The 19,878-nt window shown below is 36.0% G+C and overlaps 1 protein-coding gene across 1 annotated transcript in view; it reads right to left on the reverse strand.

Moving 5' to 3' along the window:
- LOC150107408 (protein FAM8A1) overlaps positions 1-19,878 on the reverse strand; it is a 66,523-nt gene that overhangs the window by 18,330 nt on the left and 28,315 nt on the right. Inside the window, exon 3 of the mRNA XM_090391275.1 lies at positions 6,395-6,521. Coding sequence (XP_090247401.1) covers positions 6,395-6,521 — 127 coding nt within the window. The remainder of the gene's footprint in view (positions 1-6,394; positions 6,522-19,878) is intronic.

The raw sequence follows: 19,878 nt of genomic DNA on the forward strand, positions 1-19,878 counted from the left end.
GTACTATGAGAGCTCTACTCCAATCATCGGGAATTCGTCCCTCTGTCCAGGCTTTCTGAACTATGCAGTGCAGCCACTGTAAGACTCTTATACCACCATACTTCAGCATTTCTGGTCGAATATCATCTACTCCTGCTGCCTTTCCACATTTCAAGCCTTTGATGGCTTTTTCTACTTCAAGTATGGATATGTATTCCAGACTGCATGCCTGGTCAGTGTTTTTTATCACTGTACTGTCATCACTGCTTGTTTCATTTAGCAGTTTTTCAAAGTAATTACTCCATACTTCAAGGATATCTTTTTCTCCTGTTTTCATTTCACCTTTATCATCTCTAATTCCTTTTACAGCACTCTTTCCTCCATTCCTAAGCTTCTTCAACAACCTCCAGAATATTTTGCCACCTTCTTGATATTTATTTTCTATATTCTTGCCAAAGTCCTCCCATGACTTTTGTTTAGCTAGTTTTACACACTGTTTAGCTTTCTTACATTTGTCTCTGTATTCTGTAAGAGTAAAAGCTGACTTATTTGCCAGGAACTTTTGATATGCTTTCTTCTTTTCCTTCACTGCCTCTTTAACTTCCTGTGTCCACCAGGGAGTTCTGATTTTTTTATCTTTGCACACAACCTCACCACATGCCTCTCTGGCAGAATCAATCAATGTTTCCTTCAGAGTTTGCCACTGAATCTCCAAGGTTTGATTCCTGTTCTCAAACTCTTTCATTTTCTTTTCAATAATATTTCTGTATTTTAGTCTACAGTTTACATCTGAGAGCTGCTCAACTTTTATTCGCTTTAAAACTTTCTTACATGTTATTCTTTTCAATATGAAATTCAATTTTATCCTGCTCAAGACTAAATAGTGATCACTTCCAATTTCAAATCCTCTGTACACTCTGGTGTCCTGCACCAGGGAGAAAACATCACTATCAACAATAGCATAGTCAATGAGACTTTTCTTATTCCTAGCCTCTTCTCTCCATGTGAATTTGTGCACATTTTTATGTTGGAACATGGTGTTAGTAATAACCAGTCCATGTCCTGAGCAGAAATCCAACAGATATTTGCCATTATTATTAGCTTTGCTCTTTTCTCCAAATTTTCCCAAAATATTTTTGTATGTCTCACAATCATTTCCTACTCTACTATTAGATCCCCAACAAGGACCAACTTTTCCTTTTTCATTGTGTCAGTTGCTTTTTCTAAAGCCTCAAAAAATTCCTCCACTTCTACCTTAGTAGAACCTTCTGTGGGACCATAGGCACAAATAAGTCTCATTGTCCAGTTCCCCATTCTCATATTTGCCCACATTGCTCTACTTGAGACTGACTGCCATTCAAGAAGATTAGCCTCGTATTTTGTGTTGAATACTATGGCTACTCCTTCTTTTCCTTGATTGTTATTGCCTGAATATAACATTTTGTATTTATTGCTCAGAAAGATCTCACCAGTTTTGGTCTTTTTTGTTTCAGTCACCCCTATTATGTCGATCTGGTACTTTGATTCATTGATATTTAAATACTGTTATGCATATTCATGCAGCTGAGTTTGTATTCTGGTCATTTTTCATGGTTCACAGAAATTTATTTAACTGCCTTCTAACCATAAGAGCCTTGCATGTTCAATTATCTATTTCTATATTTAATTTGTATCTTAAATAGTTAAAATATGTAACCTATCCAACAGGTTCACTACTGAGAATGTAGTTTATGATGTCTTCTGTTTTCTTGCCTATTTTCATAGTTTTGGCCTTTTTATTGTTAATTTTCATATCGAATTTGGTACAGTATTTAAATTCAATTCAATTTAGTTTAAGAGTCCTGAAGGCTTCTGCAGGATTTATTTAGAAGTATGACATCTGTATAAAGCAAAGCACTTAATTTAACATCGGGTTTAATGTTACATTTTCTCATAATTCATGTAGATAACATGAATTATGACAGCATGCATCCTTATCTCATGCCCATACCTTATTTTACATCAAACTATCTTTCTTTAATTCTGAATATTACCTTATGGCGATATGTTGTTCCATACATGTTACATTTATTACAACAGATAATTGTAATATTTTCCAAATCAACAAAACTTAAATACAGTTACAAATATACAAAACTTTTTTTTTTTTTTTTTTTTTTTGTCTTAAAGTAAAAAATCTGATTCAGACAATGCCTACTCTGGTCTGAACCCAGTTTTTTTTTTCTTCTCCAAGTTTGTCTTCCACAATGTTTCTTAGCCTCTTCTGAAGCTAAGAAACAGTGTTTGTTTGCATAAATCTTACCAGGAACAGTCAGTTACTGATGAGATTTATTCCAATTATATGGAAATGACCAGGCATACTGAATTATGCAGTGCAGCCTGTACAACTTCATTACCTCATATTTGAGGTAATGAAGTTTTAGAGTGGCTTTCTGGTTGAATCATATATTCCAGGTATCTTTCAACATTTCAGATTTCTAGTAATTTTTAAAAATCAACTGTTTAACATCTTTTTATTCTCAAAAGAGAGTAGGCAGAGCTTTTACCTTAACTACCTTTGGAAATCTGTAGACAGCCTGTCACCATTCTCAGCCCTTACCAATAGCTGATGATGATTTCAGACACAGTAGAGAGAGAGAGAGAGAGAGAGAGAGAGAGAGAGAGAGAGAGAGAGAGAGAGAGAGAGAGAGTGTGTGTGTGTGTGTGTGTGTGTGCGTGCGCGATGGCAAACAAATGCCACCCTCTCATGATCCTTAACCATAATAACACTTGTACTGTTGTTTGAAATAGTAAGCTTGATGTAAATTAAAGATACTAAGAAATGATATACTTGGTTAAATCCTTTATCTAAGTGTAAACAAAGTTTGTGCCTGAAATATAATCAGGACTAGGGCAACTTGTATATACAGGGTGTTCGGGATAAATTTGACAGTTTCGTAAGGAAAAAGAAAATCTTCTTTGTATCTATTAAATTTAATGAATTGACAAAAAAACATTACAGGCAGAGTTAATTACAATACTATCAACAAGATTTACTCAAAATAACCACCATTAGCATCGATCACAGCTTCAATTCTGCTTCGGAACCTCGAACAAGCTGATGCTACAGTCTCCCTGGGAAGGGCCGCAAAAACTGTTTTAATTTTATCCATTAACTGGGCTTTTGTATTACTGGAAGTGCGATTGGTGTCTTTTTCAACTGCGCCCCATACAAAATAATCCATGGGGTTAAGGTCTGGGGAGTTTGGAGGCCAAACATTTGGACTGGTGAAGTCGTAGAAATTTTCAGACAACCATTTTTGACTTTTCCCAGAGGTGTGGCAAGGGGCCGAATCCTGCTGCCATACATACGGCCTACCATTGGCTACCCTTGTTATCCAGGGCTTGACTACAGTTAGCAACTCCACGAACAAAGCCCGAATTCCAATGCCAGGGTTCTTCAACACCTGTTCCTGCAGATTTGCGAGGAATTCTGCTGTACGAACGCAATCAGATCGTCTGCTAGGGATCTTTCTTCTTGCTACATCCTCGTAGTCACCATTGCAAGTCTCTAGTTCATGCCTGATTGTTTTTACTGTATTCAGGGAGCATTGGGCAGCAGTCGTAATATCCTTATTTTGATGGCGGGCACGAATCATCATGATACAAGTTATTCTCTTCCATGATTCAGGTGGGTTCCAGCTATCCATCCTTTCTGACATCTTGTATATGAATGAAGAAGGGTCCAAACTTTTAAATGAAGAGAAGTGTGTGTTAATACATGTAACTTACGGAAAAATATAATTAATTATAAATATGTCAAATTTATCCCGAACACCCTGTAGAAGCTAATGACTTCAAATCACTTTCCTTAGTATTCCAGAATGCAAAGCACATATCCTTACAGGATGTATAATGCTATGCATTATGGGAAGGGTCACTACCCAGACCGGTTTTGACCTTTATTGGGGGTCTCATCAGTGGAAGCCAGATCCAGAGGTGATACTGAGGTTGAAGTAATGCAGAAGTTATATTTTCATATACAAGATGCCAAAAGGTATATCTTATTATTAAAATACTCTGGATTAGAGATAGTTGTTAGAAGTTTTTCCACTTGGTTATACTATAAATTACAGATACCAAGAAATTATATACTTGGTATCTTTAATTTATAGTATAACCAAGTGGAAAAACTTCCAACAGTGAGTTTGATGGTTGTTTTTATCTAAAATGCAAGATTAAAACCTGAACATCCAGATTTTAAAAAAGAAATGAACTCAGAGTTTTTTCTCCGCAGGTAGTCCAGCATTGTAACACCAGTAATGCTCACAATATAAATCATACTATAAACAAAATTATATTCTTGTTCGCAAGTGTGGGTAATCAAAGTCTGCATACTGTCTGCACGAGTAGGCTACTTGTACATGGAGGTATACGATTTTACATCAAGTTGTTCTAGTATCCCATAATGCATATTTCACTTTCTTACACTTTTTTTTTTTTTAATTATGGGAAGGTTACTACTCAGACCATTTTTATTGATGTACCATCTATGAGAACTAGATCCATGGAAATAATGAGAACTAAATCAATGCAAGTCACATTTCTAATATACAAGTAAACTTTTTTGAAGACTTTCATGTCTCACAATATGACTCATATATGATATTTTTCTTTCCTGTATGTTCTTTATTGCTTCCAATTTAGTACCATCATCTCTTTTCTTTTGAAACCATTGAGATCTTTGATGCTCTTCTACACATGCACATCTCAAAGTATCAACTTTTCTAATATCTTCCTTGTTTAATGTCAAAGTTTCTGTTTCATATCTCACAGTAGACTAAAAAAAGTATTTATTAATTCTTGATCTAAGAATGTGAAACTGTGATTCCCCCCCCACCACACACCAATATATCATCAGAATGTAAACTTGTATTTTTCCTGTTTCTCTTGTTTAGAATGTCAAGAAACCTGAAGCTGTCGATTGTGAACATGTCATGCTTTTATTTCAATAGAGTAAAATCACATATTAATTTTCAATAACTTCTTATATGATACTGTTGTTGGTGATGATGGGCAGTAGATAGCGTTGATAACAGTAGCTTTGTAATAGGAGAATTAAGTAGTAGCGGAGAGGATGAGATGTACTCAGCGAAGTAGAGTAGATTGCCCTTCCACGACGAGTCCTTGGCCTGGAGGTGTCATGTAATAATAATAATATATATCCAAAAAATTTAAGTGATGTCAAGTTTTTTTTTTTTTTTGGTGCATGTGTGTAGTACTATGGAGAGTATACATTGGCAATGATCATCTCCATGCAGAATGTAAAGAATTAGCATTCTAAATGTAGGCAGTCTCTCCATTTGAAAAGATGGTGCTGAAGGCAATATTTAAACAGTTTTAAACTTATTTCTTTAGACATTAGTATACAATAAAATATTTCACCATGCACAAATTAGGCTCATGATAGTTTTCTGGTGCTAAAGCAATTTTCTTCAGTTTTGAAATAAAGTGAATTTTGAATGGCAAAAAATGTATGTTAAATGTAACCTTTTAATAGTCAAGTGTTGTGTTTTGAATAAGATGAAAAGTTAATATGCTTGCTACTTCTGATTACTTCTGTGAAGCACACACAAGTGTATGCTAGTGGGTCTTTCGTTGGCAGATGATTTATCATTTGGTGTGATACCATCAATTTATTTACTAAATACATGAAGTAGCAAAATTAAATAAACCACTTTTTTTTTTTAATCTAGAAAAGAGATCCCAGTTTACCTAATTCTTGGTCCACTGAAAGTAGTGGTGTACTATAAGTTCCAACCTTTTATGAGTGGCATGCCAGGAACCATTACCTCCTCATGAAACAATTTATCATCATCATCATCATGCCTGTAAGGATTTAGGCCTAGAGTGGCCTGTTCCGGCATTAGAAGTCATCATTGAATCTCTTAAGAGGATGTCCTGGTTTTCTTTTTCCTAATGGTTTGTAATTTAAGGCTTGTTTTGGTAATCTTTCTGTTTTCATTCTTTCAATGTGTTCCATCCATTTATGTTTATATTTTTTTTTATTTTTTTTATTACTGATTCCTGAAACAATTTATATTTTAAGTATTCAATAACAGACATTATCAATCCAGTAAGCCATAGCTCAAGTGATAAAAAAATTCATATAATGAACAGGTTAGATAGCTATCATATTTTTATCATTTATGAAATATTTCTTTTCTAATCAAAAAAGTCAGAATTTTACTTCATTATTTATTTTTCAACATTTCCAATCTCAGTGAAATGGATATTTGACAAAAATGTTATGCCTGCAAAAAAGTCAATGTGCACTTAAAAAAAAAAAATGCAGTTTTTCATAAAAAAAAATTATTTTGCAGAACATTTTTCACTTTAAAAAGGATAATGAACAAAATACATAAAAATCACTTACCTCAAAAATACAGACAACAAAACGATGAATTATTTCCAGTGTTACTATCTCTGAAGTAACTTCCATGGCCATCCTATAGTCCATCTTGTCATCTCTCAAAAGATCAAGATCATATTTATCTAAATTGCTATGAGAGAGAGAGAGAGAGAGAAACGATACATAAATATAATTTAAAAATATCATTTTCACCTAACTGGTATTAATGAGACAAAAAGGTCAAATGTTATTTTATCCTTATTTATCCTAAATAACTACTGTAATTATATATGATTTATTTAAGCAATAAACTATATAATAGATGTCAATCATCACCCACTGAAATACCATCACCTTGCTTATTAGAGACCTGAAGTGGCTGCAGCCAAGTTTGGTCACTAGAGAAAGGGTTCCGGTTTCTATCTCCACTCTTCCCATGTGCAGTGAGAGTGATACCCTCAATGACCTACCAATCTCGCTGTAGGGGGGGGGGCCCAGGCCCTCCCACATTCGAGGGTACAGCAGTAAAACAGTTCCACAGGCCGGCTGCTGGATAAATACACAGGACCAAATCGCTAATGAATCTGGAGTCTTCCCGATCAACTAGCGTCAAATCCTGCAACCAAGTATTTTGCCGGTCCGTGATTGGATGGAGACCAAATACTGTGGCTGCAGGGGGAACTGTCGAGCCAACATATGGACAGGAGACCGAGCCCCTTCTGTGTGAGCGGTATGTTTGCAAGTCTGTCACCTCTCACTGCATGCCCCCAAACACAATGAACCACAACCAAAAAGAAATGCAATTTTACTGTGGACCTCAAAAATTCTCCTGCACAAAATAGCTAAAATAAATAAATAAAATACAACCAAACAACCCAACTACACTAATTCTTACCAAAAAAAAAAGTTTCTATATCTAATTCACCAATATCTGTGGCCTAAACAGCAATAGAAACAATGCGCACCACCACCACCACAACCTACAGTCATCTAAACCAGAACTACTATTCCTATCAGAACCCCCAGTCCATGTGGTTAAGCCTAGTGGCTATGCACTTTGCAACCATATGCCTGGGGAAGGAGTGTCCTAGGTTCATTTCCCATCAACAATGTGAGGAGCTTAAGGATCTTTCTCAGCCATAGCCAAGTTAGCTGTTCTTGAGTGTGGACAGCAGGATTCCCCCCCCCCACCACCACTAAAAAAAAAAAGTTCATTTGGGGTTTTTCATCCCATAAGCAAGTAAACCAGCCCCATGCATACACACACACACACACAGGCTACAGTCATAGGATATAGTACTTAATCCCTCGATCTATCCTATTCAACTGGTATCTACCCTACAACATGGAAAGAGGTCCACATCCAACCCATCCAATTGATACCACCTCTTCTCTCTAACTCATAACTTCTTCTTATAACTACCATCCAATTGCTCTCACTTCTCTTCTCTCTAAAATTATAGAGAAGGTCACCAAATCTTGAACCACCTAGAGACATACCAATTAATCAGTGACCAGCACTATGGATTCTGCCACTTGTGATTTACAGCTGATCTTGCTTTCACCATCCACCTCTGGACTCGGTGTGAAATTTGAATAGAGAAATTTGAAGAAACTCACATGGTTACCCTCGACATTAAGGCATTTGATTGGGTTTGGCACATGGGGCCTACTTAACAAACTGCCGTCCTATGGTCTGCCTTCTTCACTTTGCAACTGGATCACCAACTTTCTCATTGGTCGCTCACCATGTGTCATGGTGGATGATTTACTCTCCTCAGATTTCCCCACCAATGCAGAAGTACCCCAGAGTTCTGTTCTTTCACCCACTCTCTCTCTCTCTCTCTCATACATAAATGACTTGCTCTCACAGACTTCCAGTCCTATCCATAGCTTTGCCGATGACAGTACACTCCATTTCTCCTTTGTATTTGACAAACCTTGTAGTGCTCAAGTATTAGAATCCTCAGGCTCTACCACGACCAGTGACCTTAACTCAGATATCCTAGCTATATCCCAGTAGGTCAAGAACAACCTTGTAAACTTCAATGCCATCAAAACTCAGTCCTGTCTGATCTCTCTCTCTCTCTCAAGAAAGAGCTTGCATTCCTCCCCCTTACTTTTAGTAATACCGAGATATCCAAACACGATCAGATTTCTCTTCTTGATTGATCTGCACCTCTGATCTTTCCTGGAACAACCACTTTCAACTATAGTTTCTGCAGCTGCCAAAAACACTTGGTGTGCTTTTTCGAATAAGAAACTTCATAGCTGCTAACTCTATACATAGCCTAAATCTGCCAAGCTATGGAATATTGCTCTCATATTTGGGGTGATGCACCAAAATCCTCTCTAAGATTGCTCAATTCTATCCAGAAGAGGGCAATCTGGCCAAATAATCATCCCTCTCACAAATGTTCAGTGCATGGACAGTGCTCTGCTTAATTGGCCACTATTATTCCTCCACTCTCCTCCAAAACTATTAAAACAAGAGCCAGTGCTAACCAACGCCCCTTTTACAATGCATCTCGAAATTCACCAAACCAACTTCACTGCCTCCTCTTTCATTCCATCTACTTTTGTCCTTGGGAACAGTCTTCCTGACTCTGCCTTCCCCAAGCTTACAACACTAAGCTGTTCAGACAAACTGTGAACAGATTCCTCCTTTCTTCTATTCCTCTTGCCCACACACCGCACAGATGTTCTATAGGTCTTGTGGCCTTTTCTTTGTGGATCAAGGGCAGGTCCATATATCTGATGGAAGAGAAATATTGAGAATCAGAATCTTTGTTTTAATAGTTGAAACTAATCAGTAATAACAAAATAAAAAATCAGCTAACGCTTTTTATTCCCGTATAGGGAGTAGGCAAGGCCGTTTTAGCCCTATCTAACTTTCATAGACTGCGTGGGCAGTTCAATCTCCACTGGTAGCCAATCAGAGATAGCTTCCCAAAGGCTATCACTAATTAAGTGCCGCCATCTCGTGCTCCCTAATCTTAATGCAATATATTTAATGCCTGAAATAGTGTGGGGTTTTACGGTGGATTTTCTTGAGTTTACGGGACAAAAACCCAAGTTTCCGGAAGAAAAAACCCGCTTGCACATGCCAGAAATCGACTAACTTGGGAACCAGTCGAAAAAAGGCTTAGAAAAATTTCCTCTAGTTGCCGACTAGATTTGAAACCAAGTCTTCCTTTGTGCAGCCAAGCGCCATGGTGTGCAAACGCCACATCCACTGAGTTACACAGGCTCTAGCTAATCAGTAATAAATATGAGGGTTTTTTCCCTGTAAAATATTTTTTCCAAGTAAATTTTACTCATTAACCTTGTAAATCATTCATTATGAACAAACTATGACAAGTTATCTAATGCAATCGTTTCATCTATGGGGTAGTGCAAAGAATTTGCACATTTGTCATCTACATCCCATTTAAAAAAAATTTTTTAATGACATCAAATAGTGTTTTCTGTTTTGGTGGATTCACTTTAGATTCTGATTGCTTGCTCGTTCTTGCAATTATGGTCTGATATTTCAGTTTCACTATTTTGTTTTACAAATTCATCACTATGATGGAATTTCACATGATTAATTGAAGATGCTGTAGTGCAATTTTTCCAGTACCACTCTGAGATATTTACTATTTACATTTGAATATAATAACCTATGGGAAAAAGTATAATTCATTCCTCAAACTTCTTTTTTTGACCATTAATTTTTTTATAAAAGAATTAGGGTATATCTCAGGGCCTAGCTAAAGGAAAACCATGAAGCTGAAAGACAATAAAACATATTTGGAACATAAATTTATTATTCTACTTATTAACAAAGAATTGAGCTAATGTAGCTTGGTGGGTATTCAGTCCCCCCCCCCCATACAACTGACAGTATGGCCCCATTGCCTCTTCTACTACTTCTGTAAATTTTACTGCTTCTCTTCAACACAGTCAGCCACTAAGCATTGCTGCTTAAAAACTTCAATTGTATAAAAAACATTTTCAAATTGTTTCTGTGAAATCTCTTTGGGCTTGTTAGTGATTACATTTTCGTCATTTTCTTCAGGATCTTCCTGATGTGCATCTAAATTTAGCAGGTCAGAATCACTCAATTTCTCAGAATGAGATTTAATTAACATAGATTCATTTGAAAAGCCTCAAATCATTTGCACAATGTGGAAGAATGTGCTCCCAAATGGCACACATGTTGCTAGCAGTAATTTCATTCGACTTTGTGACTTTACAACCAGGCTGAGATCTCTCTGATTTGGCCAGAAAAGTCTTGATAGGCATTTGCTTCCAAAAAAAAGGCCAGTTTCATTGACATTAAATATTTGTTGGTCATAACAGCCCCCCTTCTTCCACAATTTTCTTCAAGATCTCTGAATAATTTGTGGCCATCTTCTTATCTGCACTTGCAACTTTGCCTGTGATTAGAACATTATGTAGGCTATTTCTCTTTTTTGAAACGCTCAAACCACCCATGCTGGGTGGTAAATGCATAGAATTCTTCTTTTCCATCATTGATAGCCCTTTCTTTCAAGTTTGCAAAGACACTTAATGCTTTTGATTTAATAAGGTCAGTGCTTAGCAGGATCCGTTTTTGGTTACAATCTTTGATCCATGTAGAAAGAAGTCTCTCCAATTCAATCATTATAATACTCTGATTTCGAGTGCATGCATGATGAACTTGAAGCAGCCTTACCTTTCTCTTTGTATTCAGCAGCTTTGCTTAAAATTGCTCTTATAGTTGGTTCACCCATTTTTGTGTTCTTGTCCTATCTTTGCTCTGGACTCGCCTTGTTCATTTTTCTTTATTATTTCAAGTTTTTTTTTCAATGAGATTACTCTTCGAATCTTTTTCACACTTCCACTTTTTGCTCACTAATTCTTTTATTCATGATTAAAGCTTGGTAAAATACTTAAAAATAAACAAAGTAAGGAAAATAATTGCAAAGGAGGCACGAGATATGATCATCAAAATGTTATGCCATTAGCAGACGACATAAATTTTGGCAGTAAATTTGAAACATGCTGTTCATGGAAATGGTGTAGTATACTGTATGCTATTAAAAAATAACTTTGTAAAATGTTTAAATTGGTAACTAAATTATTTCATCCTGGTGAGAGATTTTTTAAAATAGTTAGCCATAAAAAATGTACAGATAGACAATTTTTAAAATCTCCAAATTTTTCCAAAATATTTTTGTATGTCTGACAAACATTTCCTACTCTCCTATATAGATCCCCAACAAGGACCATCTTTTCATTTTTAATTGTGTCAATTGTTTTCTCTAAAGCCTCAAAAAATTCCTCCACTTTCAAAAATTCCTGTATAAGATATATATAGGCGCACTAATCGAATTTGGGTATAAAAAAAAATTTACACACTAATCAAAAAAGCACCAATTGGAGGCGCATTAATCGAGGGATTCCTGTACCTATAGCAAATAAAGAGAGCCTCTTTAGCTCAAATAGTTTTGATGCCTTTTTAGAAAGATCTGAGTTTGAAGGTGAGTTAGCTAGTCTCAGGTTGTAGTGTTTCCCTCCAGAAACTAGGATTTCTCATCTTGCAAAACAGGCTTTAACTATCATATCTGGTTTCAAAAGCCTGCAATAGTTTACACATAAGTTCAAACAGGAAGCAAATGCAATGAGCTTTGGTATGTTATCACACAAGCTAAGGATGTAGATTTTTTCCTGATTTATTTATTGATGCATAAAAGAGGAATATTTCTGCTTTGCACACCAAAACGAATTTTTTGCAAAACAGCTGGACACCAAGCAAAAGTGAATATCACATTTCAGGTTCCGAGTGCTTTTTCTCCATTTTGTACTCTATCCCTAGGTCGAATCCACAAGTCTGATTATTTTGAGTGGTTCATTTATACATTTAGCGGAATATGTATGCCTAAAATCATCTTCAAATTCCTGTATACCCTCATGGGGTGTACAGGACAAGGTTGCTAGATGAACACAACAGCTTATGGCCAAAATTTAAAGAAAATATGGCCAAAGATATAAAATGATTGAATTGTGTGAATTAACATACCAACAATTAAGTGTGCATAAATTATGCCTACATTTTCGATTACATATCATCAAAAATATTTTTAATTAAACTTAAAATACTTACAGTGAAACACAGCAGTTAATTTGACAGCACTTCCTCAAGATATTGAATATCTTGTTGTTCTTTTTCTGCAGTCGAGTTGTAAAGGGTTTTGCTGTTTGTGCATTTGTAGCATTTTGGGAGTACATTTAAAGTTTTGGCAGCACATATTGTTATCACTTAAGAATGAATGGATTCTTACAATTGAATCCAGCAGTTCAATTTGCATCCTGTTTCTGGGTTTAGTTTTGATAGATGTTACATAAGAAAAAATTCATTCAACTATTGCGTTACTTGCTGGCACGATAAGGCATGTTAGGGGCATAATTCGACAGTTCTTTAAAATTATTGTGTTTGGATACTGCTTGCCAAAATTCTAAAGCTTCCTTGGGGATTCCATCTTGTTTGAGGTTCTCTTCTTCATTCCACGCAACAAGGCTAATTTTTCTGTATTGGTCTTCGAATACATCAACATCATTTATTAGGTGGAAAAATGGCAGATCAGAAAATTTTCCCTTTTCTGTTTGGCTTAAAATAACAGTAGGATTTAAAAGTGACAGACCTTTAAACATATCAGCTGTGACTCAGGGAGCCGCTTGTTCACTTGATTCAACGATTCTTGAAGTATGGCTTGGTACCTAAATTTCACAGACTTTATTTTATTATTTTCTTGTTCCATATTAGGAGAAGTGCTAAAGCTGATCAAGAATGTCCTAATTTCTTGATCGAATTTAATTCCAAAGTCTACATTTTCTACCATTTTGCATGTTCCATCTTCGTTGTACAGCCTTTGATAAAGACTATCTCTGTGTGCGCGCCGTTCTTTGGCAAGATCGTAAGGATCACCATAGGTTTGCTGGAACAAAACATTAAGCCTCTCGAACTCTTTGACAATGGGAGTAGCAAATACAAAGTAAAAATAATTCATCCTATCTTGTAACATCTCTTTTATCAACCATGCCTTATACCTTGTATCCTGACCTCCAGATTGTTCACAGCAGGTGAAGTAGGCAATTAATTCTTCCCAATTTAGCAGTATATTATTGAAGACATTACCTCTCACTAACCACCTTGTCTTGGACAATTTCATAAATGGAAGGGGTGCATCTTGTTCCTGGTCATCTTCAACTGCTGAATTCATCACTTTAAAAAGAGCCTTAAAATCTTTTCTTCTCATATTGCTATTTGAAAACCACGAAGGAATTTCAGTTAAAATGAATCCAACATTGGATGGCAGCTTTGAAAATGCATGCTGTATACAAATTGCCAGAGAGTGGCAAATGCACTTCATTTGAATACAGTTCAGATTTTCATTTCTAATCCTAGTCCACAGGGAATTGTTACTTCCAACCATAGCAGCAGCACCATCACTAGCAAACCCAATACAGTTCTTAAGAGTTTGATTATATGAAGCTAACACTTCTGAAATTTTATTAAATAAAACCTCCGCTATTGTCTCTACAACAGGTATAACATCCAAGAAAGCTGAGTGAATTTTATTTGTTTCATTGCAAAAAAATCTAAGAACTATGCACAAATGCTTTTGTATTGCAATATCTGTAGATTCATCTACTAGTAATACATACTTTTTACCTTCTAAATCATGCTTCAGTTGCTCTTTCAATGAAGAAGCAATTACATTTTCTATAATTGCAATACATTTGGTTATGTGCAGTTTAATGCCACCAAGAACACTATCAGAAAATTTCAGCTACAAATATTTTACTTCCCACTCTTTTTAATATTTTCTTCCACCTCTATTATCACTTTTGTACTTAGGCATTTTAAAGGGCTTGAAAAAAAAACAAAATATCTCAATTCAGAAAATGAAGAAACAAAAAACAAATTATAGATAATAGTACTACAAAATTTGTAGTACAAATAACTAATCTGGTAAAGGGAAAATAACAAAAATATAAGCAAGATAAAAATCGAGTTTATAAACAATATTAAAAAATTATTCATTAATGATACTAAAATCACTTAATTACCATTCTTACGAAACTGAACATATTACTTGCAGGTAAAGTTTATGCAAAATATTCCAGTATGAAAGCTTACGAGATAGAACTATCACCAAATGTCTGATATCACGCAATGGAACAACACATGCAACACAAAGTCTATGCTGTAACTAACTAGAGACGATCACAACAGACATGGACCCCAAGCTGGTATGGCTGTTGCGTACGTGTTTTATACAAGTACAAAATGAAGCTGCATCGTGTTTGGTGGTATTTATCAACAGAACTGGATCAAGTTTATAGCAACAATAGCGAACGGGAACTTTGTGTACTTATACAAGTATACAAGTACAGAATGAAGCTCAAGCATGCTTGGTGTTATTGAGAGAGTTATAGTAACAAACTATAAGCCAGCTACCAAAGGCTCATTATGATGTCATCGAACAAACATTTTCAGTAACAGTCAATTTGCATCAAGTGCATCACCGCCAACCAAACGCCGCATAAAGGGGTACCAACAGCTAGCCTTACAATGCAACAACAATATTAAACTAAGTAAATAATGCATATGATTTGAAATCTTTGTAAAAATGGCCAAATTAGTGGCCACATTTACATAAATGGCCAAACTGATTTTTTCATGGCCCCAGAGTTCAAAAAGTGCCAAATTTTTGAAATTTGGCTATGAAATGGCCAATCTGGCAATCCTGGTACAGGATATGATGATAGTACTATATGAAGAAGTTACATCATTACTAATTTCCTATCAACAATTATCCTCCAAATCAATCTGTTAGCTGTCAAGACTCCAACATTATCCGATCTTACATTCCTGTCTTCTAAGGAACTTTTTACTGTATCAATCCCACCTACATCTTGGTCTTCCTTTGGGTAATTTTCCTGCCAACCTGGCAGAGAACACTTGTTTTGCTAATCTTTCCTCTCCCATTCTGTTTAAGTGGCCATACCACCTGAGATTAGCTCTGCTAACACATTCCTGGATACTAACAATGTCAAGTTCTTTCCTAATAATCCTCGTTTTTAATATGATATTGCCACTGATGCCATCTGTGGTCTTTAATCTTTGGTCAAGTGTTTCATTTCTAACCCAGTTCTAAGATCCATAAGTTAAAATTGGTTTGAACACTGTCTTGTATACAGCTAATTTAGTGTTTTGACTAATTTCTCTCTTATTCCATATAAATTTATTCAGTTGACTTCATTTTTTGCTCCAAATTTTCCCAAAATATTTTTGTATGTCTGACAAACATTTCCTACTCTGCTATTTAGATCCTCAACAAGGACCATCTTTTCATTTTTAATTGTGTCAATTGTTTTCTCTAAAGCCTCAAAAAATTTCTTTTTAGCAGAACTTTCTGTGGAACCATGTAAACAAATCAGTCTCATTGTCCAGTTCCCCATTCTGATATTTGTCCACATCACTCTACTTGATATTGCCTGCCATTCAAGAAGATCAGCCTCGTATTTAGTGCTCAATACTATAGTTACTCCTCCTTTTTCCTGATTTTTATTGCCTGAATATACGATTTTATATTTATTGCTCAGAAAGATCTCCAGTTTTCATCTTTTTTGTTTCAGTCATTACATCATTATGTAGATTTGGTACTTATCCAATTCCTCAGCTAGCCCCATTTCGTTGCCATTCAGGCTTCTTATGTTGATAGTACTGATCTTGAACTCAGGTGATGTTGAGTTGGGGTTTGTTTCAGGATTTCTTCCAGTAGCTGACTTTTTGCTGTTCGCCCTGGTTCCCTGGCAAAATCAATGGGGGGCCCTGTTAACCAGACAACAACCCAGCCAGGATGAAATTCTGTCTTGTTGTACCATCATTTTAAATTGTGGTTTAAGCCAATAATAATACAATTTGGTTGGCTAAATCCCAAATTGCCAGCTCATTCTTGTTCGTTCAGTATCCAGGTAGATACCTTCTCATGGTGCACCCTGTTAGGTGAGGTTTGGACATTAGGTCAGAAGTACAGATCCTTGTCATATTCCCATGATTTCTCAACTATTTATTGTAAAGTGAAAATCTGAGCCTGACAACTTCTATTTGGCCTGAACCCAGCTAGTTATTCTCCAAGTTTCTCTTCCACAATTATTCTCAACCTTTTTTTCGAGTATGATGGTATAAATTTTACCTGGAACACTTAATAGAAAAATTCCTCTGTAATTCTCACATTCAGCTTTATTCCCTTTCTTCATAAATATGAACTATTTAGAGCTATACTCCAATCATCTGGAATTTGACCTTCTGAACAGGCTGTTTGAATTATGCAGTGTAGCCACTGCAAACTTTCACAGCTGCACACTTAAGCATTTCTGGTAGAATATCACCTACTCCAGCTGCCTTTCCACAGTTAAAGGTTTTTGATGGCTAGGGAAATCTTCATAATGAACTAAATATGTGTAAGTCTGTATCATTAAAATCAAAAATTACCTGAAAATTTCATCTGTCAGACAACTTTATAAATGGTCATCTCCACTTACACAAGTGATGAACATTAGTCAACTTAATATGAGGGAATCTAGTAATTGACAGAGTTGGCATGAACAAGCTAGGTTCCCTATTGAAGAGCGCAATGACCAGAGACGCTGTGACGGACAACTAGCATGAACTCAAACTGTTCTCTTAGAACTGCAAATTAAAGTAATGTGGCACAACATACAGTATTTCTTTAATTTGAAGTTTAATTAAAAGTTATGAAATCTGTGTGGATAATAGCCCATTTTGTGTTTGAAAGTTTCTTTACCATTTGTCATAAAGTGAAAATCTGATCTTGAGAACCTCTATTTTGCCTGAACCCAGGCTTAATCTATGTATCTAAGCCACACTGTAGGTTTTAGAGTAAAGGAATCAAGAGTACTTTGCTCAAAAGATTTCATATAAAAGTTAGCAATTGGGGGGGGGGGGATAGTGGTGAGCCCATGGCCGTACCTTCTTTTTGTAGGCAAAATTTATTTTGCCTTACGAAGTAACCGGAACGTAGTATGTGGACAAAGAGGGCCATAATGTCGGATGGAAATTTGTTCTGTAGGAAAGAATTGTGGCACTGATTGGGACATTTGTGAAAAGGGCCGAAACATCAAAACTGACTAATAAATCATTTTTGTCGAATGTTATGTTTTTCATTTTGTTATAAAGTGTTGTGTGTTCTTTATATAGGAGGGGGGAAATGACCTACCAACTCCTTGGGTGTTAACGCTAATTTCTTGGCTAGGTGATAATTAGGGCTGTCTATTCTTTCAACTATTGGCCGAAGCGGAAAGTTTTGTTTGTGTACTTTAGGAACACCATATATTCTGGGAGAATGGACATAATGGGGTATAAGTTCTTTTAACAGTGTCTGACAGCCAAGAAGTGATGGACTTAAGTAATTTCTAATTTTTTTTCTTTATTCTGTTAGTTGAATTATAGTTTACAAGGTGATAGGTGCTGTTAATGGAGACTAGTTGTTTCATCTGATGGATATAAGTTGATCTGTCAAGGACGACAGTGGCATTACCTTTGTCCAATTTTGTTATAATTATATCTTGATAAGCTTTTAATGACTTACTACGTTCTGGTTACTTTGTGTGGCAAAATAAATTTTACCTACAAAAAGAAGGTATGGCCATGGGCTCACCATTATCCCCCCCCAAAATTGCTAATTTTTATATGGAAACTTTTCAGCAAAGTGCTCTTGATTCCTTTACTCTAAAACCTACAGTGTGGCTTAGATACGTTGACAATGTTTTTGTTATCTGGCCATCGTCAACAAATATTAAACATATTCCTTAGCCACCTGAACAAACAACATGAACGCATACAATTTACTACTGAAATTGAAAATCAGAACTCGCTCCCGTTCCTGGATACACTGGTCAGACGTCTTCCCTCAAGTAGTCTATCCTTCATAGTTTACCGCAAACCGACACATATTGGCCAATATATACATGCTAACTCACATCACCACCCGTTGCAAAAATTTGGAGTCATTAACACCCTTAAAAACAGCTATAACAATTTGCTATAATCAACAAGCTCTTAAACAAAATTAAAATTATTAGCAACACATTTATAAATAATGGCTATAACAAAAATACTATTAATAAAGTTCTTCATAAAATTTCATCAGAAAAGAATACAGATTACAGTAAAACCATAGCCATCCCATACATTAAAGGGTTATCAGAAAAAAAATCAATAGAATCCTACACCATTATAATCTTAATGTCACTTTTAAACCACCTATAAAATTAAAAAACATATTCAACTCCTCTAAGGATCCTCTCCTCCCATTGGCACATCCTGGAGTTTATTGCATCTAATGCACCTGTTATTGGTTATTACCTTATATTGGTGAAACTGGACGCACAATCCTATACGTAAAAAAGAACATAAAAGCCACATTAAATATAACAATTTTAGTGAAGTTTGGTGTGAAGAATGTTGTCATGTGCCTTTCAGATCACACTCTCAACACCCTACACCAAATTGATTGGAAAAGTACCTGCTCTTTACATCATACAAAAACCTGGTATGAAAGAAAACTTAAAGAAGCCTGTGAAATTCTGATTAACCACCCTAATCTCAACAATAATGGTGGCATAAAAATTCCAAGAATTTGGATGGCACACATTCAGCCTACATAGTATCTAGCATACTTTAGGACTTTAAGAAATTTTCAGCTTTTATTGGAAACTATTCTATACCAATTGGTTGAAATGTATAATCACATAGTTTTTTTCTCTCGGGATGGGGGGGGGGGGGAACCCTGTAACCCCTAGAGAGTGCGTCCCCTGGGTGGCAGATAGGGGAGCCCACCATTGTGTGTGTGTATATATATATGGTGGGGTGGTCTGAATATACTGAATAAGGACTCATGGACCAACAGAGCCATAAGGGGCAATCATCTTGATTGTAAGGGAAGTGGCACTCCCATGAACCCCTAGCTGGATCTATCCTCTCCTTCTTCTACTTTGAGGAAGATCCACTTACTTTAATCTTTCCTATAAGGCCTTATCAGCCAACTCTTCTTATTTTATGACCCTTATGCTATTAGAGTACTCGAGGGCCATGGGGTCTTTTCATTTCTGGCCTTACAACTATGCCCTCTCTATAAACCTTACTATAATTCTTCTATAATCTACTCTTTCCCCTTCGATATACCCTATTCCTCCTATGGGTTTAAATTCGGAAGAAGGCTAGTTCAGAAGCCTTAAGGTAGCAGCCCTACCACTGAACTATTCCATCATCAGGCTAGTCCCCTGACATGGAGAACATAATCCTACTTGGAAGCTGACAGAAAAAGATAATCGGATTGAATCTATGGGAAACGACCCTGGAATGGAAAAGGTAAAATGGAAATGGAAACGACAAAATATAATACACATAGCAAACTGGAATGTAAGAGGAATAGCATATAAATAGAATTAGA

The sequence above is a fragment of the Typopeltis vanoorti genome, chromosome 4 (genome assembly GCF_054136105.1).
Source record: "Typopeltis vanoorti isolate ZY-2024b chromosome 4, IOZ_Tvanoo_1.0, whole genome shotgun sequence".
In the NCBI taxonomy this organism is placed as follows: domain Eukaryota; kingdom Metazoa; phylum Arthropoda; class Arachnida; order Uropygi; family Thelyphonidae; genus Typopeltis; species Typopeltis vanoorti.